At 41.0% G+C, this 18,975-nt stretch overlaps 1 protein-coding gene across 4 annotated transcripts; it reads right to left on the minus strand.

The window, feature by feature from the left end:
- Positions 1 to 1,160: 1,160 nt before the first annotated feature.
- On the minus strand, positions 1,161 to 18,247 carry LOC135378080 (probable phospholipid-transporting ATPase IIB). Of its 4 annotated transcripts, none has more exons than XM_064610935.1 (24): positions 18,006 to 18,247; positions 16,161 to 16,313; positions 15,867 to 16,011; positions 15,348 to 15,461; positions 13,472 to 13,639; positions 12,192 to 12,338; positions 11,907 to 11,987; positions 10,822 to 10,971; positions 10,664 to 10,753; positions 10,518 to 10,588; positions 10,275 to 10,440; positions 9,739 to 10,056; positions 9,477 to 9,638; positions 8,133 to 8,225; positions 7,925 to 8,008; positions 7,683 to 7,853; positions 6,216 to 6,404; positions 5,959 to 6,103; positions 5,688 to 5,841; positions 5,474 to 5,605; positions 4,324 to 4,432; positions 3,032 to 3,089; positions 2,552 to 2,755; positions 1,161 to 2,451 (listed from the first exon to the last, which is right to left on the minus strand). In XM_064610935.1, the coding sequence occupies exons 3-24, from the start codon at positions 15,996 to 15,998 to the stop codon at positions 2,315 to 2,317; spliced, it is 3,075 nt and encodes a 1,024-aa protein (XP_064467005.1). In that variant the 5' UTR covers positions 15,999 to 16,011; positions 16,161 to 16,313; positions 18,006 to 18,247; the 3' UTR covers positions 1,161 to 2,314. The 4 variants fall into 4 exon arrangements, with proteins under 4 accessions (XP_064467005.1, XP_064467002.1, XP_064467004.1 ...); XM_064610932.1 differs by having other exon boundaries at positions 17,806 to 18,247; XM_064610934.1 differs by lacking the exon at positions 16,161 to 16,313 and having other exon boundaries at positions 17,806 to 18,247.
- Between the last annotated feature and the right edge of the window lie 728 nt (positions 18,248 to 18,975).

Genomic DNA, 18,975 nt, shown 5'->3' on the forward strand with positions numbered 1-18,975 from the left:
TGGGCAGATTATTGCCTTTGGAGATAACACCTCAATCATCATTGCCAAAATAAAGTTGTTGTATTAAGCTTTGTCAGGAACAAACTTTACCATACCCAGGGCCGGTGCTAGGGGTGTGCGGGGCCTGAGGCAAAGGCACATCGCAGGGCCTGTTTCACACGATTAAGTGCATACTTGATATTAAAAAAAAAAGTAATCTCTGGATGAGGGCTTCGTGCACGGGGCCTATGCAAGCACAGGGCCTACGGTGATCGCCTTATTCGCCCCCCCCCCCCCCCCCAATCGCCGGTTCTGACCATACCATATGCCACGAAACACCTCTTGTCAAGACGCAGCATGAATTCAATGGATGTGACTCAATGTGGCTTATACATCTCAGTGGTGTTACTGCTTGCAACAAGTTTGACTCTCCAAGATGCCGCCCCTGTGAAGATCTAGAAGGAAGATCTAGAGCACATCCTTCTTCATTGCCACACTATCAACCTTTCGGAACCACACTTCTCTAAATCAGCTGAACTCTCGCCCTCTCACTATGTCAAAATTGCTTGGTCCGTGGCCAAATCCTGCCTACCAGTGCTCTGCCCTAAAAGCACTCCTAAAGCCTTTTGGATCCCGTAGGACTTCTGTCTTCACTGTGAGGAGACGCGTTACATTTCACCACATTAGCAATGGGGTTGAATATCGCCCCTGGCGATGAAACTATCCAACCTTCATCATAATAAAGTTGCTTTTTCCCATACAAACCGAGATGTAGGGGAGGACTAGTAGAAATGGTAATTACATTGTTTCCACTAAACTTGTAGGCCTTCAATTAAAAAAAAACTCTTCCGCTCTTTGATTGTGCACGTTTGTGTGAATGTGAAGGTGGGAAAAATGAGAGAGGGAATATGGATAGGGCATGTCCTGAGTTTCCGAATGACACTTGCAAGTACATTGTTGAGAGGTTTGCCTGCGTGGTGCAACCAACAGTATCCCCGATAGGTAACCAAAGCGGTGTTGGTGTGCTGCTTTTGCTTGCTGGACTTTTCAACTACTGCCCTTACTTTTCAAAAATTAGGCCATCATTTTAGTCATACCATACATGTGCGTGTTACACAGGTAACAGCAGCAGTGTGGTATGTATGTAACAAAAGTTTTTCATGGTTTCAAAGAGGCATGACAGCCATCCAAATATTTTATTTGTGCTTTATCTATAAATCCCACATAAAGAAGGAAATGAAAAGAACATGCTCATGCATGCTTTACTTTATGAGAATGCAAATTACCAGACCAGAAATAAAAATGCCCCTTGCACAGAAGCTCTATCACAGTCAGCATTCAATAATGCTTACATGCATTATGCATCCTAGCAGCACGAAAAGCAATTTTTCTGTTAACACAGAGTTAAAAAAAACTACTGTAGACTTCACTATCTATGTTCCAAGAATTATGTGCCAACCTGCGGAGGCACACTTTGCCCTGTACACAGAATTTCCTGCAGTTTCACTTGCCTGGCATGCACAGATGTTGCAGAGGACACAGTTCTTTTCTGGATAACAAAGAACTTGCTCCTTTTCTCTGTTAGCGTCAAAGAACTAGGTTGAGCACCGTGAAGGAAAAGTCATGTGGATGATTTATACACTCTGTTGTCGAAGGTTCAATGCAACTTTTACATTCTCACTCATGTTATACCAGAAGGGTCATGATACTTGCAGCAAGGCCCCCATGACATTTTTGTGTAATAGAATCAATGTCTTGTTTTAATCTTCTGGACAAATCCATATGCTGTAGCACTGGAATCATGAATCAGCAAAATATGTTTGACATTTCATGAGCTATTGTACATTCAGCTTTTGTGCTGCATCCACTGTTACTGTTCAAGACTTGAACACACTACACACTGGACATGTGGCATATATCAGTTGCAAGAGAGATTACACTCCACATCACATGTGTAGCCAGAAAACACAGCCCTTACTGACATGGCCAATACTGATATACGATAGAAGCATCTGTAAAGCAGAAAAGGGACTGTGGTAGGTATGTTTAGTAAAAAAGATCTCTGAAAGTGGACATTACTTCCATAGGTACACACAGGCAGTTGTCATTTTCCAAAGTGTGTATATTCAAGTTAGTGCTACAAACCATCTTTCGCACACTGTGTAGCAGTATTTTACTATTCAATGCACATATTAAAAGCAGTGCATACACACAGCATAAACATTGCTTCACAAAGTATCCCTGTCTATTTTTTGTCTGTAAGAGAGTGGTGCTATGCTCTACTCCACATGCACCATTTCTCAATTAAAAAATATTGTACAACAGATGTCCTCTTCTAATCTCCAAGCTTTGCATAAAGGGGTGGCGAAACTTTTCGGTGAAGGTACTTCAGCACGTACAGTGGAAGGCAGCTGACTAGTGTGATTACTGTTACCTTCCACAAGAAGGCAGGCGTCTGAATAAACTGGGTGTCTTCAGAAAGAGAAAGAGAAAACAAATAGGCATCCAATTAAATATTATTCAATGCAGTAATAATACATTCATGATTATTTGATGCAGCATTAATACGTACCAAAATATTCATGCAGGACAAAGAGCGATGCAATATAGATCCCGAGACTTAGCATCTCGGCAGCAATCATGAGCCAGTGCCAAGTACGAATTGTAAGTGCTACCATCAACAGCTCCGTCAGGATAAGCGATGTGAAGCTGATAGACACAATATGAATGAACTCATCCTCAAAGAGAAGGAGAGCACCATACATTATGATTCCACCTGAAGGACAAAGCATTTTCAAAAACTTGTCAATATATAATTAGCAATAATAGGTTATTCATATATGTAGTTTATAAATATATATGTAGTACTGAGGTTTTTCCTTATTTATTTGTACATAAGTACATCGTAATGATCTCTTTTGCTTTCATATCATGAGTTTCTGTGCAGCATGACCATAGAAGTGTAGTTGGGAATTTTCTCGGGAAGTTGTGTTGCCCAGCCATTATTTACATGCAAGGAGAGATCAGTACTCAGAGATAGTTATGGACCTACCTTGATAAATACTGATTAGAACCCATATGAAAAATGTTTTGAACGAGAGTGACCGGCCCTGAAATGAGATAGAAAACGGTCGGAGAAACAAACTCATGATCATGCATGAAGCAGCACAACACTGCAATATTTAGAACTCAGGAAATCTCACATATACTTCATATACGTTTGAACCCACTATTTCTAACCGAAATGAAAGCTTCTGTCAAAAACCACGAGAATGTAGACCAATGTAACCTTGAAGTAGCAATGAAAGACTCCACAATTATTTAGAAACTGCATGTTGTTGCTGTTGTGGTCAACAACTACAAGATGCTTTCTGTGCAAGAACAGTATCTAAATATGCCATTCTATATTCTCCCTGATTGATTTCCATTGACAGGGTCGATTGAGAGAGAGGAGGAGTGTGACATCGTGGTGCTATGTAGTACAAGGCTCGCACATGCTCATTGCACATGTCAACTATGTCAGGGAAGCAAGTAAGGCCACCTGACACAGCTCGTACACCAACAATTCTATTAACAAAGGTGGTTCTTTTTCTATTGTATTTCATGATTAAAAAACTGATAATTCATGTTTCAGAATAGGGTTTTCATAACGTAGAGCGGTGCACTTGTGTTCCTCACTTGAAGCACTGCTGTGTCTAACGACCAAAACTTACAGAAGAAACAGAAATCAAGAAATAAAAAATATCCCCTCTTGAAACATTTTGTGTCATTAGTATAGTAAATATAATTGGTATCATAAAAAAGTTCATGTCAATGTTTTCAGCTGTTTGCAGCCAACATGCTCATGCAGATGCTTGCTAGCTGCAAGAGCAACACAAGGTAGCATTGGGGGCCTATGGAACGTTTGAAAAATAGTGTGCACACCGAAAGCCCAAAGCACTCTTGGGTTCTGGGCATGTGCAATGGCAACAACGCTTCCTTTGAGGCCCCAAAGTGATTGGGTCTCCTATTCTAAAAGTCTTTTTTAAACATTGTCCACTACGGTGAGCTGAGGTAGCAATGGGAAACATCCAAAAGACAGACCCTGCCTATGTCTTGCAGTAAACATTAACTCAGAGGACCCATGCCAGCTTCATCGTTTTCAGAAATTAATATGCTACAATTCCAGTTTAGCTTGCGAACAAAACTAAAACTGCTGCATAGTAAACTACATGCCATCAATATATAGGTAACATGTGAAATGTTTTTCAGTGAGACACACCCTCCACATCGTTTCATACAGAGTCAGCAGCTATTAGTATGCCATGACATGCTGCTAAAAATGAAAACTGCAATACATCTTACTTTCGACAGTTCCTTATAAAGTTCAGGATAGGTGACAGCATTGCTTGGTGTTATATCTTTGTCCAGAACAAGTGAGAAAACAGGGAACATAGTGTACACTGTTGCATACCTGCAGGAACAGATAAGGCAAGCTTAAGAAACTATGTTGACAAATAATCAGCAACTAGCAACAAATCAGAAGAGCTAGGCCAATGTTATAACAGAGCTATCCAATAGGCCATTTGGTGATTTCATGCATTTTTTTAAAACAATCTTTGAGGACATGTGTGCTTACATACAGGGTGTTTCACCTAATGTGTTAAAAAATCATATTAAAAATCTACTTGTCTGAAAATTATGGGGTCAATGCTATTTATCTCAGGTGGAGCTGCTGCCATGGCTTCCGAGCACTTTTATCAACTGACCAGAAATTGAATTTCCTGTATTAACTCCACAGTTAATACAAGATGCAGTGGAAGGAAACGGCGAACCACCTCTTCCTATTTCCTGCTCACTGTTGTTTCAGATAACTTTGCATCCATGACTTGAAAACCAGAGACGAGGTAGGGACGATAACAGACAAACAGAAACACGGTCTTGTCACGGTCTTTGTCTGTTATCGTCCCTACCTCGTCTCGGGTTTTCAAGTCATGGATCGTCACCACCAGCTCGCTTGCTACCTAACTTTCCTTTCGTTAACTTTGCATTGTAACCATGCTGCTGCTATGAGCAGAAGCATGGAAAAGGAAAAGCGAAAGGGCAAGTCCATGGCCTCCTCACATTGCTTCTTTCAGAAACCTGAACACAGCCGACAATTTGCACACCTCGAAACGATCCTTGTCGCAATTTTTCTTCTTCTCGTGTTTTTTTCCAGTGATTACCATTGTAGTATGGAATGCGTTTCACAATGGAACAGGGTAAATCTCGCACGCGCTTTCTGTTTCAGGCAAAATGATGTGAGGTTGACTTTGCAAGTTTCGGAGTTCAATTCAGAAAATTCAATTTCTCACGAATTAAAATTTATAAAAGTGCTCGTAAGTCATGCCAAAAACTCCCTTAGAGATAAATAGCGTTGACCCCACAGTTTTCAGTCAAACAGATTTTTAAGACGCAGTGACTTGCGTTGGGTAATTGACAATAACTGGGATAAATGTGGAAGCCTTATACGTACCCAACCATAAGCAGACCCTGGTAGAGCGCAACAGATGCAAAGTAGAACACAGAAGAAAAGACTGCTTGCATTGTCGAAATTATGAGACCTCTGTGAATCACAAACTGACTGAGGGCTGCAGAACGCTTATAGCTGAAATTGTGGATTAACAAATGCATGAAGTTGGCACTACCCATTTGGGAAGGCTCTTTTGTGCCACTGTTTATGTACGCACCTGTAGCGACCGTGGACCAGAAGTAACCGGGAAATATGATGGAACTGTGTAATGGAAAAGTCAGCTGCGAGTGAGGCCTGGTTTCCTTCTCGCCCTACAATGCCAACTCCAGCATCTGCCTCTTGAATCATGCTCACATCATTGCCACCATCACCTGCAAAGGTATGTGATCACTTGTTGCAAACGCTTGTGAGAAATTCTTCCGTGGCAACAAATGAAAGAGCACACTCTTCTTAATTACCTATGCTTAGCTTGACTACAGAAAACTCACCAACTGCACAAGTAGTCTTTTCCGTATATTGCTTAATGAGGTGTACAACCTCAGCTTTTTGGGTAGGAGAGCAGCGACAGCACACAACAGCTGGGCACTGGCAAGCCAACTCCATGAATTCTCGTGGGTAGAATTTCAAGCATACCTTTTAGGATTTTAAATAAAAATTTACAAACATCATTATAGAAAACGTAGTACAATACTGAGCGAGAACAACCAAATATAAGTCATTAGAAGCAGCATGTACTCTAGCTCACCTCAAGTGCATCACCCCGAATGATAAGTGCATAATCATTTCTGCGCCGAAACTTGTTCAGCTCACAGCGAGCTTCAGTGCGGTTGGCAACAGACTCAAATACATGCAGCTCTTGGGATCGGGATACCAGGCACGATGATTTAGCGATGCTAGATGCCGTCTCAAGTTTGTCTCCAGTTAGCATCCAAACCTGACAAGGGAATGATGATGAATCTCATAGTACAATTAGACAGAACAATGAAAATTACTTGTATATTGTATACAGTAGAACCTCTTTATAGTAACTCCTCTTGTAGTAAAACTCTGCTTATAGTAAACGAGAACTGCGGTCCCGATAGAATCCCATACATTCAATGGCACACCTGATATAATAAAACTCCTGATCTAGTAAAATTTCATCATGGTCCCAAAGAATTTACTACAAAGGGGTTCTACTGTATTATGGTATGGTATGGTATATTGTATTGTATTACGGGACCAGCCATCATCCCGTAATAAAGTTGTTGTTATTTTTGTATATTATGATTTATGATTCTCTGTGTGTCTATCAGATTCCCTACGTAGCACACGTCTTTCTTATGGTTAGAATAATGGCTTCTTTTTTAGGTTGACTTCACTGTGTAGGGACACTATGTGTGCCTATATATTATATAGTATTTCTCACAGTCTCCTTTTTTATTTATTTCAAAGCTATTATGATGTCACTGATGGCACAGCTTGGGACAAAAGTTTACGGAACACCATGGTCTCGCATTTCTGCATTGGAGTGACACCCTAGCAGCAAAAAGGAGCAGACACACATGCTGAGCAGCCGGTCACCCGTTTCTTATTCGATCTCTTCCTGATAGCTAGCAGGGGGCCGCTCAGATGAACTATTACGCTTAGATGAACTATTACGGAACGCGGCGAGTGCCGCGTTCCGTAAACTTTTGTCTCAAGCTGTATCTGCATGTTGTGCAAATATAATTAACTAAATGATTATGTGAGCAAAGCAGCTTAAGACATTCTTTAGGCTGTGTTTTTGAAGACTGGTTTCGATGGAATGCTGGAACACTGCTAAGGCTTTTCTAGCTTGGAAAGTGATCAACCATTTGCAATGTCCATTGCATGTCCAAAATGCCGTCTTTACTCCAGCAATGCTCTCTACTCACATATGCCACCTACCATGGGTTAGATCACAAGTCATGAAGCATTTTAATTTTCCTAAAGAACCTAATAGACTGACTCTTCCACAAACTGGCTAGCAGTCAAAGTTTCCAAATTTTGGTTCTGCAAATGTTTTTATCTCTTCATTCAGCTAGGTTGCTTATAGTGAACATATCTGCGGCCAATAAAGAGCTGACTGTAAACAATCTCCGCTGTGTTCTATTTTCATTCCTGGTGTCAAAAGACATAGCATAGTTCACACAGTCCACACTGCAACAGTGGTTTACAATTGTCACAGCAGTCATTCATGACATCAACTCACTTTAATGCCAGCATTCCTTAATGACTCTAATGTAGACCTGACGTTGTCTTGCAGCTTATCCTCCACACCAGTCAAACACAATAACTCAAGGTCTCTCTCCAACGTTTCAACAACAGCACTAGTCCGTGCTGCCCTATCTTGAATAGACACCTTTGCCTGGTTGTACCGGGCCTAAAGATTTGTGCAAAACATTGTTCTTGATTCAACAAATAGACAAACTTTTCAAAAGAAATATGCCATGCCTCAAACTCAAGGTATTGCTCCTCCGTTAGGTTCTTCTTGGCCACCACCAACGTGCGGAGTCCTTCTCGAGCCATGTTGCCACACTGATGATGATAAATGTGCTTTTTAGATATACTGTAAGCTTCTGAATCACAACCATTCTGTGAGTTGCAGTTTGTATTTCTGTGATAGCAATTCTGAATTCTATTAGTGGTTTACTGAACTAACCTCTTCGTCCAACCAGTCATTGTAGTGAACAATACATCCCATAACTGCATCGGCTCCTTTCATGAAGAAAGTTATTTCATTGGTGCTCTCATCCTGAAAGTGATATAAGCACACACATTAATATAAGATGGTATCTTGAGCTGTGTTATCACTAATGTACTGAATTCATAATGTTTTGTGTGTTCACATAAAATATTTATGCAAAGTAATACATAGAGCACAAAATACAGGGGCATGAAACATACCACAGCACAGAAAATTCATTAAGGACCAGGAAGCATGTGCATGTCACAATGACATTTCAATTTTTAAAAATAAATCGAGACAAATTCAATATTGTCTAAGTCAACAAAGGTCACCCCATAGATTTTTTACTGCAAAACAGGATGCCATGGATACCATCGACAACAAGTTGCTTAGACGATTGCCTATCAGTAGGGAGTGACTTTTTCGGGTTAAATGCCTTTCTCAGATTCGGGGGGGGGGGGGGGGGGGGGGGGGGTTAAAAACGGGCGCTATTTTTAAATCTGTAATTCGGGGAGAAATCGGGCGATAATTGTGCCTTCGGGTGGTATCAGGTGTTTTTGTTTCTCCTCTTGTGACCTTCCAGCAGTAATCCCCGAAGGCATAGACAGTGTTGACACACATGGGTGTATTGCTGGGACTCTAAGTGACCCATTCTTACATGTGTTACACGTGGCGACCTTTGTTCGTCTTCAGTGGAAACGTCACTTGAGGATTTCATAGTGACTGGAATTCGGGAAGAAATCGGGTTTAACCCAAATTGGTCGGAGGTCAGTTCGGGGGGGAATAACGGGGCGGAATCAGGTTAACCCGAAAAAGTCACTCCCTACCTATCAGGTGCTTAGCAATTTGCTGGTGGATCTTGCTGCTAGCTACTAGTATTACAGTGCTGATAAGGTAACATAACTAATTATTTTGCTAATGGTACACAACTTTCCAAGACACAACAGAAATGAATGTAACTAGCATTGAAGCGTATCATACATCACTCAGAGTAAGTAATGTGCACATGGGTCATATGTAGTACGTATATAACACTGAAGCAAAATGTTGAGTTTGCAATGCGAAAAATTTACGGGATGCAAAGTCACTGAAATGTTGTCGTTTGCTTGTTATCTGAATGTGGAATGATTCAGGTAATCATCCTGTAAATGTATACAAACTTTGATACAAGGTGATAATACTGCCTGAGGTATCTGCCCCAAAACATGCTCGCTTTAGTAGGTTCTGGCAAATATTGCTTTCGACCAACCTTGGACAGACAGCAACCTTTTTTAGGCATAAATGGGGAGGCGGAGAGCTTTAAAACAAGTACCTAACCTTCACTATGATTCCCATGCGCTTTCGTTCTGAAGTGAAGGGAAAGGTTTGTAGAATGGTGTAGTGTAGCAGCTGCCCATGAGGTGTGCGCACTTTCATAGTGCTCAGATCTCTGTACACCAATTCCAGCCCAACACTTTCCGTCCAAGACACCAGTGCCACCTATCCAAACAATGTGCAAATGTTGTAAACATTTCACTACATCCACTTCGTCATAGCACAGCACAGCATAGCATAGTAAAGAAGGATGTAATGTATGCACCTCATCAGGACTGGAAGCCTGGTAGACAAAGGGTTGCTTGCTGTGTTGATCTGCCTCAGTGTCACCATCATTGTCGCTGCCAGGAACAGCTGCTTCATAAATAGGAGTTACATTGTGGCACAGCGCAATTGCACGCACTGCTTCTTGGACACGGCCAGCCATAGTGCGACGCACCCGAGCTCCTGCACCAGTTGAAGCTCCACTGCCTCCAGCTGAACCAGCAGCAAGAGGTGCGTAGACCGCCTTCAGGTGGGCTGCCACGTCTCCAAAAGACTCCGACGAGTATGACACTGAGCCTAGGTGGAGCTTCTTGAACACCTGAACAAACACAAGAGGCTGAGTTATTAGTCATACAGCAAAGTTAGAAAAAAATTCCAAACTAGTTCAACCATTCAACCAGGTATTCTATGTTACAGAATAGATACCCCCCAATTTTGAGAAAAATGGAACCCCCAAAACATGTGGCTCTTCATTTAGCATGGTTAGAAGGCTACACAAACAGACTATAATGACACTTTCTTGAATACGATGCCTACCATTTCGTTTTTAGTCAGAGTTCCTGTTTTGTCAGTTAGCAAGTATACTATCCTTCCCAGCTCTTCAGGGATGGTTGTTGATCGCACCACCGTTCCAGGTATATCTCCATCTTGTTGAATCATCCAGGAATATACCATCTTGCCCATATCAAGGGTCACACGTAAGCTACGGAAGTTTGTAAGATAAGAAATGTGACAATGCAAAACTAAGTATAAGAGCATTTAAACAAAACAATTTCTTACCTGATAGGCACAATATAGGAAAACAGAAGTACAAATCTCAAAAAGTAACGGTGCCAAGGCCCATCAAAGCCCTGCAAGAGGGCAAGATATATTACTAAACCTTTATATACTAGATGGACTCATATTGCACTCGACTGGAAGCATACCTTGACCAAAATCATGACTAATGCAAGGCCTACCACAGCAGCAACACATACTTTGGTCAACTGGTTAATTTCTAAGTCTAACAGCCCAACCTGAAATGGAGGAAAATGCTCAAAATTCTGTGAGGACTTATGTGCATTTGTGGCGATATTTTACGTACCTTACTTCTCGCATCAGAGTTATTCATTGCACTTCTGGTTTCTCGCCCTGTGTAGATCACAATACCAATAGCTGTGCCTGATGCTACCACAGTGTTTGCCCATAGGGTGTTTTCAATATTTAGGGCATCTTCAGAGCCTTCTCCATCATGCTGCGTGGCATAATATATACTGTTCTTATTAATTTGTACATGCACTTCACATTGCAATTATGGCCAATTTAGCAAGACTTGAGTACTGATGATTTTCAACTAGATAAATACAGCCTCCGTGCCATTGCTTGTGCCGGAAGAGCCATATACTTGTTATCGCACTCAGGAGCCACTTGTGCATTGTGACATTTCCAGGTAAGCTTCGCCCAAAATGTAATAACGGTACAGGTGACTCCGAGAAGTGGCACACGTCAGTTACAGACACTGGCATGCCTTTCTTTTTCTGATACAAAAAATTACCGTATTTGCAGAAAAAGTATTTCTTCTTATGTACGGAAAAGATAACTCTTCATCACCAAAGTTCGAGACATAAGTAAGAACACAATATAAGCAGTCAGAGTGCATTTTGAAACAGACATCGGGAAACAACAACAACAACTTTATTTTGTGATTATGATTGGGGAGCTTCATTGGGGACATCTGGAAAATGTTATAAGTAGGTATCTAATCAAAATGATAGACAGGTATGTGCAAATATGAGGTGACTTTAATGCAACTTCAGCTTTCGTTTAATGTTCAACTCAAACTCACAATATTTTATGAAAGGAATACAAAGGTTACTCCTCTGCATAAGGATTGAAAGGAAAGATGTCCTCCCAAAGTACCTTGTGCAGTCCTGGAAAAAGGCGTTTTTTGTATACCAAGATTGAGACTGTGAAAGTTTCCACTACATTTTTGTTCAAGGAATGCACCAAACCATGTGGTTTAACAGAGCACTTTTTGTTGTTGTTGTTGTTGGAAGCCTGTCATCACGCCACACGACACTGCAGCATTAAATGCTGCACAATATTGATAGAGAACTTCCAGCAAGTCTATCTGTGTGACCCACCTGTGATTCTGAATTTAAGGTCTGATGTAAAGAAGGAAATACCTACACGTGTGAACTTCCCTATAAAAGAGTGAATGTCCTTCTTAGGTTCTTCAGCATACACAGAGGCTTCAATTTCAAACATTTCCTAGAACACCCAACAAATCACTGTAATGCATGGTCATATCCATAGCACCAGGTAAATGGACATTTTATTTGTCTCTTGATGAGAACAAGAGTGGTAACAAACAATCTGAAAATGTTATGTACTTTTTCCTTTCAAAGAAAGAATGCAATAGATGGCATATCAAAGATAGATAAGAGGCAAGAAAGGAAGCCACAGAAGGTGTACCTCAGTACTTGACAGTCTCTGCGTCGTATCAACAGCCACTCGAAGCTTCCAATCTGTTTCACCATCTAACTGATCAGTTCTTATAAAGCATGATCCACTCTTCTCTGTAGTTCGTAAGAACACCATGTCTGCTGGAACTCTGTGATTCTGTCAGAGGTTTTAAAACAAGCATTATGCGAGTGACCTGGAATACCCAAACACTGTTCAAACTGTTGATTATAGGAGATACGTTTGGTACCCTACAAGTGTGGAGAGCTAGTCTCCATCCTACCACGAGGAGGGGATCCAGAATGTTCGAATGCTTGAAACTAACAGCTCGTACATAAAACATTACAGGGCGGTTAAGATTGTGTAACGTGAATTTCTGCGGTAGCTGTTGTGTGTGGATGTTGACACCTTTATTGCTGATATATGCACAACTACTTTAGAGCGACGAGTACTGCCTTGTGATCTGTGAAGTGAGTGGTGATGTGTAGAGCTGGGATTAGTGGGACAAAAATATTACTAAAATCGTGACAAAAGTGGGACAGGAAATGCTGAATAATCGGGACACTTTCCGGGACAACGTATCCATCTCTGAGTATGTCAAAACTGCTTTTATTAGCTTTAGATTATTGTAACTTGTTTTACACCACCGAAACCGAACCCGAAACAGAGGGTTTTGTGATACAGCCACAGCGACTTCCCAAAGCCTTCCCGTTAACAGCTACCGCTGTAAAACTTTCTTCACTATTATCTGCCACCTGATAACCATCAGATTACAATTTTTCAGATTATACATTATGCAAAACAAATATGTGCCTTACTGCATTCTGCCAGCTGGTATGAGATGTGAATACAGTCAAACTCCTTTATAGCGAACACCTTTTTAACGAAAATACCACTACAACAATTTTTTTTTTCGGTCCCGCTGGAGCCTATAGGTCCAGTAATGGACATCCTTTTTAACGAAAATACCTTTACTGCGAATTTTTTTTGCTGTCCCCTGAGCTTCGTTGTAAAGGAGTTTGACTGTACTAAATTAAATCTCTGCATTCCATAGTTACTCTTCAGTGCAACTACTGAAGCAAGCATGTTACCTTGTCAATAACCACCACTATTGCATCTGCAATTATCTAGCAGTATTTTGCTCAGCAAAGTGGGTAGAACAGAGAGATAAATGCAACCAAAGAGAGGAGTGGAACATGTAAGTTCACAAATGTTCAGTACATACAGTAAGGTAACTATCATTTTCCACAATAAAAGCCACAAAAGAATATAGCAAATGAAACTGAAATTACCTTCTCAATCATAATAAGGTCCGACACTTTTATATCTGAGCTTGAAATGTATGTGATGCCATGTGGAGTCAACTTTCGGAACTTCTGGGAGTTTACTTCTCGGTCTCTTGCATACCTCCGACAATCATCAATAAACTCCCTGATGAGTGTCACTGTCAAAACAAATCCCTAGCAAATGAAACGAATAATTAGCTGTGTGCATATTATCCCAAATGCTAAAATAACCACAAAGCCAAATAATAGACTGTAGAAGCTCTTAATTACAGAGCTACACACATATCTCTGTACAAGCCAGACTAATATTACTTAATGATGAAAGAAGGAAGTCACTGAAAAGGATAGCCAGCTGTAGGACTCGAACCCACATCTTTTGGATTACTGGTCCCTGGCTAATCCAGAAGATGTGGGCTCGAGTGCTACAGCTGCCTAACCTTTTCAGTGACTTCCTTCTTTCATCATTAATTTCTTAGGCACTTGAGGCTTTGTATGTATTTGTCCTTTCTATGTGTTCCAGCCATAGAACATAAATTCCCATCATGATATTACTTAGGCTGGCACTTTGCCTTACTGGCAGATTGTTCATGCTCCCATGGCTAAAAAGTGTACTGAAACAGAGCTTGGACATGGTATGTACATAACAAAAATTATATAAAAATAATAATTGAAATACCAATCATAAATACTAATACGAATAAAGCAGACAAACGCACAGAAGCCATGACCAGATAATGGAGCTAGATAATATAAGCTAGCAAGGCAGCGTGAACTATTAAAGTAGCATGCAACCTTGCTACAGGACTATAAAATTAACGTCTCTCTTGACAGTTATGTACCGTATAGTGCACGTATAAATCTATCTTTTTCCCCCAAACTCGGTCCGTAAACTCTGGGGTCGACTTATACGCGGAGTCAACCTATACAAAGAGCAACCCTGAGATCGGATATCCCAACACATATGCCATACTTTAGTGCCAGCACTGCACAGTGTCAACTGCTGCATAACGTCTGTGTGTGGTTGTCATGGCTCCACGAAGGCAGCATACGAGATCCCGATCTCTCAAAAGCTGCCTGAGGCAAACGAGGGAAAGCTTCAAGCTTTTCAACTGTGTGCCATCAACCTGCGCAAGGAGAAGGAGTTCCTGCTGGTAATGCCAGCCAAACCCCTGTTTGGTCCGACATGCCATCCAGGCAGACTGTCACCAAAAACGATGACCGGCAAGTTTGTGCACTCGGCACCAGGAGAAAAGACACGACTGACAGTGATGCTGCTATTGACACTATTGCCAGTGGGTAAGCGATGCATGGCAGCAGCTTCCACACAAAATGGTACATAAATCATTTCTCAAATGTGGCACCTCCAAGGCCTTCGACAGCACTGAAGACAACGAATTGTGGATGGACAATGACAAAGAGGGAAGAGGAAGACACTCTTACAGACGATGTGTGTCTAGTGGTGACGACCAGGGATTTTCCCAGTACTTCCCCAAATATCTTATAAACACCGCCCCCCCTCCAAAAAAATTTAAAATACTTGTCAGAAAGCAAAAAAAAGGAAGCTCAACCCCAAGCCCCCACTACGGGGCGGCAACCCCTCCCACACCCCTACCTCGGAGATGAGAATCTTGAGAAAATTCCTGATGTGCACCGAGTATTGAACATACATAATCTTTTACAATAAAGGTTTGTTGTTGACGATATCCATCATTGTGATCGTGTGTGTGTGTGTGTGTGTGGGGGGGGGGGGGGGGTCGTACTATACGCAGAGTTGACCTATAAGCGGCAATATACGGTAGTTCTACATGTGTAGCCTATGAGAGCCAGCTGTAAAACTTGTACTGCAAATATTTCTAAATGTAAGCAATGTACACACACTTACCAATGGACCCCAGTATGTGTACAAGTAGCCAATCCGAATGTCAGGAATGAACTGGGATAGGCAGACTATTAAGAAGTACAGGTTGAGGAAGAACTTGAACTGATTAAAAAGCACCTGAAATAGGGTCATTAAGGATATAATTATACTAGAAGATAACAATATGCCACAGCAAAGCTTCATATCACTGGACAGTATCAAATACACATCAGTGTGACAAAACTGGCAGTGATATGCATATCACTGCACTATGCAGTCAAACACCTCAGTAAATAACAATGAGCACCATTGTAACCTTTGCTAAACCTCACCCAATGTTTCAATTGCAGGTGAATCAAAATTGAAAAAGTGCCGGAGAGGAATAGTGCAAATGCACAATTGTCATGCATATCGCTTTTACACTTTGAGAATATCACGTAAAACATATTAGACATGTCCTGGTCACTGCTGTAGTTTTTATCGCTCTGTTCATTCCTCTTTTTTTTTTAATAGAAACTAACAAATTCAATATTGAGTACTTACAATGGGAACAAATGTAAAGATGTTGTACTTCTGGTTGCATATTTTGTTGAGTGGGAATTTTTCTATCGAAGGCCTGCCCAGAACAACAGTCCTAGGGTGATACTCGTGCGCACCACAACAGTTCAAGGCCATACTTCTGCACAGACTGCATAAAGAGGTGAAGTCACTCAATGCACTGTCCGTGGAGCTTCACAAAAAAAGCTATAGCACTTGCTATAGCACTTGCAAAAGCCCTGGAAGGGCACATTTTATGCTTCACATTGGTCTTAAACACAATCTTGACCCAGTAGCTACCTGCGCAATAATGAAGTGAGGCAACTGCAACAGCCAGTTGTAGCCTTTTTTCCCTGAAGGTTGCTGGAGTGGTTTTCAAGTAAGCTATCACCCTCACCAACATCAAAACCTTCGTCACTGCTCAGGCTCAAACGGGAGATTCCCTCTTGTATCCTAAATATCAAATATTGTCAGGTTAATATTATGTGATACATGCATTCGTCTTTATGGGTGCATATAAAATATTGTAACACGTATTGGTAGGGTTTTGTGAGCACTCAAAGTGTGTTTATTGGCATTTTCAATCTTTATAGAAGTATGAAAGCCTTGAAAATTGGTATTTTCAAAATTTTTATCAGGCACATAAAACAAAAATTCTGAATCTTTTCAAATGCTTCAGATTAACTATTTTCTGGGCCTTTCCAAGCAAATGCCAAAACACGAAACCATAGTCACAACCTTACACTTCGGCTCAACGAAATTTGTTTCAAAAACTTTATTCCTCATAACTTGCATATCTTTGTTTTTTTTTAATGCAAAACAGTGCCCATAAGTTATGTTTTAAAAGACTGCAACCTAAGATTCTCAATGTACTTCGGCTCAATGAAATTAGTTTTAAAACAGTTGATACTTCATAATCTGCACTAGTTTAAAAAACTGCAAAACAGTGCTCATAAGCCATGGTTTAAAAATCAGCAACCCAAGACACAGCGTATGGTTCTGTGCAGCCACAGAGTATTTATCATTAGGAGGTTAGAAATATGACAGTTGTTCTTGGACATTCTCAACAGGTGCCAGACATCTGACCATACATACTTAGACCTGCAATTCATTACTAAAACTCTAAAACTGGGGAGAAGAGCAGACACTCAGGGCTCATTTCAGGGTTCTAGTAACAGATTAGTAATAAGTAATAGACTGCATGCTTCCTCGCTGTTTCATCTTGGACCTGTAGTTAGGTCAATGGTAGCTTTGTAGACAATGTGTTGCAAATCTAATTCAAATTAATTCACTCTCACAACAAAGTTACTGCTAAATTCATTTGACAAGCTAAACGTCACAGAATGTCCCCAGTAGATGGGCTATAAAAAGTTAAGGTTCTGCATAAACACTAGTTACAACTAATAGAAATGATAACTTTCAGACACATAATTGTATCAATAGTGTTTGGGAGTGATGCGCCAAGTTTCTCAAGCGTGACCAGATGACGGCGAATTTGATACGCTGCTTCAGTGGTACCTGAATATACAGGTTGTTATCTACAGGTTTGTACAGGGTGTTTTACAAGTCGAAAATTGATCAAAGTGCTCGGAAGTCGCGGCAAGAGTCCGCCGAAGATGTCTACTGTTGGCACCATAATTTTCAAACAAGTAGAGCTTTTAATATAATTTTGTGACACGCTAGGTGAAACACCCTCTAGATCAACCCGTATACCTAAACTCATGCAACTGACCTTACGTGGAATAATTAGAATCTGTCCAATTGGTTGGCTTTGCGTCGTACTGTCATTTTTAACAGAAGAAGTAAATGTCCCAATAATTACAAACGGTATCACCTGAAACACTTAGATGGTCAGGTAACAGATAATGTAAGAAGCAAGCAATGATCCATGCAGGCATGAACTTGGACAAAATGTCCACTTTCAACTGATAACGTAGATACCCACCTCGACCTATCCCTCAGCGAAATGTTTTGGTCGCCCTGGACACTGCTCATTTCCATTCGCATCTACTAAATGGGGGCAGCCATACCAGCCCCAAACTGTATGTCCCTGTTCTGTTTCTTGTGTTTCACTATCCCTTGGCTATGACGATATGATGTTAAAGTGTACGCTCAAGCAAAAAAAGAAAAACATGCATGACTAACAGCCAACAACCACGGACCACGTACAAAGCGCCATTCTGAAAGTTACACGCGTAGGAACACTCATACACTCATAACCATAACTATAACGCTATAACTATGGTACACAGTTATGATGGCGATGGCCATAAGCGATACTGTCGCTAGTTTTTGACTGTCGATTGTCCAGCTATCGAGCGAATCGGAATTTCGCTAGTTTTTCGATAGTTCAGTTTTTTCAGACTACGATATCAGACCATTGAGGTGACGTAAGCCGAGTCAACCCGATATCCAATCCACTCAACGAGAGCGCAAGCAGGAGGGACGAGGGCGGGAGAAACAAAACACCCAAAAAACCACCTCGACCACCACTTTCCACTGACTTCGACTTGCATTGCATGTTAGTTAGTTAATACTCAAACCTAAACTCTTTTGAGTCAGGGCGTGCGCTTATGCAAGCACCTCAGGTGCCTCAGGTAAATACTTGTCGTAAATAAATGGCATGTCGACTTGGTTAACTAGGTGGCGCACGTTACCAGCCATTACAAATAATTACAAAGGCGAAAAGCCACAGCAGCCTATGGTCCCTGAACTACAATACAAATATCGAATGGCATATTATGATGCAGAAAATATGCATAAACAAAAACACAAATAAATATGATGTATGTTTGAAGAAAATATTAGTGTAGCGTCGTACGTCGTACACTGCTAACTGGCTGAGTGCTGGTGACATATTTCCGCTTCCGATTAACAGCCACGTTCGCTTTCGGCGTTTCGACGAGAAAAATGGGTAGTGCTACGTTTTGGGACGTTGTAAAGCGTTTTTCTGAGGAGTACACCTCTAATACCCCGAAGAAAATTAAGATCATTGATGCTTACTTACTGTACGTTATGTTAACTGGAGTAGTACAATTTGTGTACTGCTGCATTGCCGGAACTTTCCCCTTCAACTCTTTTCTCTCTGGCTTCATAACCTGCGTGGCATCGTTTG

Source organism: Ornithodoros turicata, chromosome 1 (genome assembly GCF_037126465.1).
Source record: "Ornithodoros turicata isolate Travis chromosome 1, ASM3712646v1, whole genome shotgun sequence".
Lineage (NCBI taxonomy): Eukaryota > Metazoa > Arthropoda > Arachnida > Ixodida > Argasidae > Ornithodoros > Ornithodoros turicata.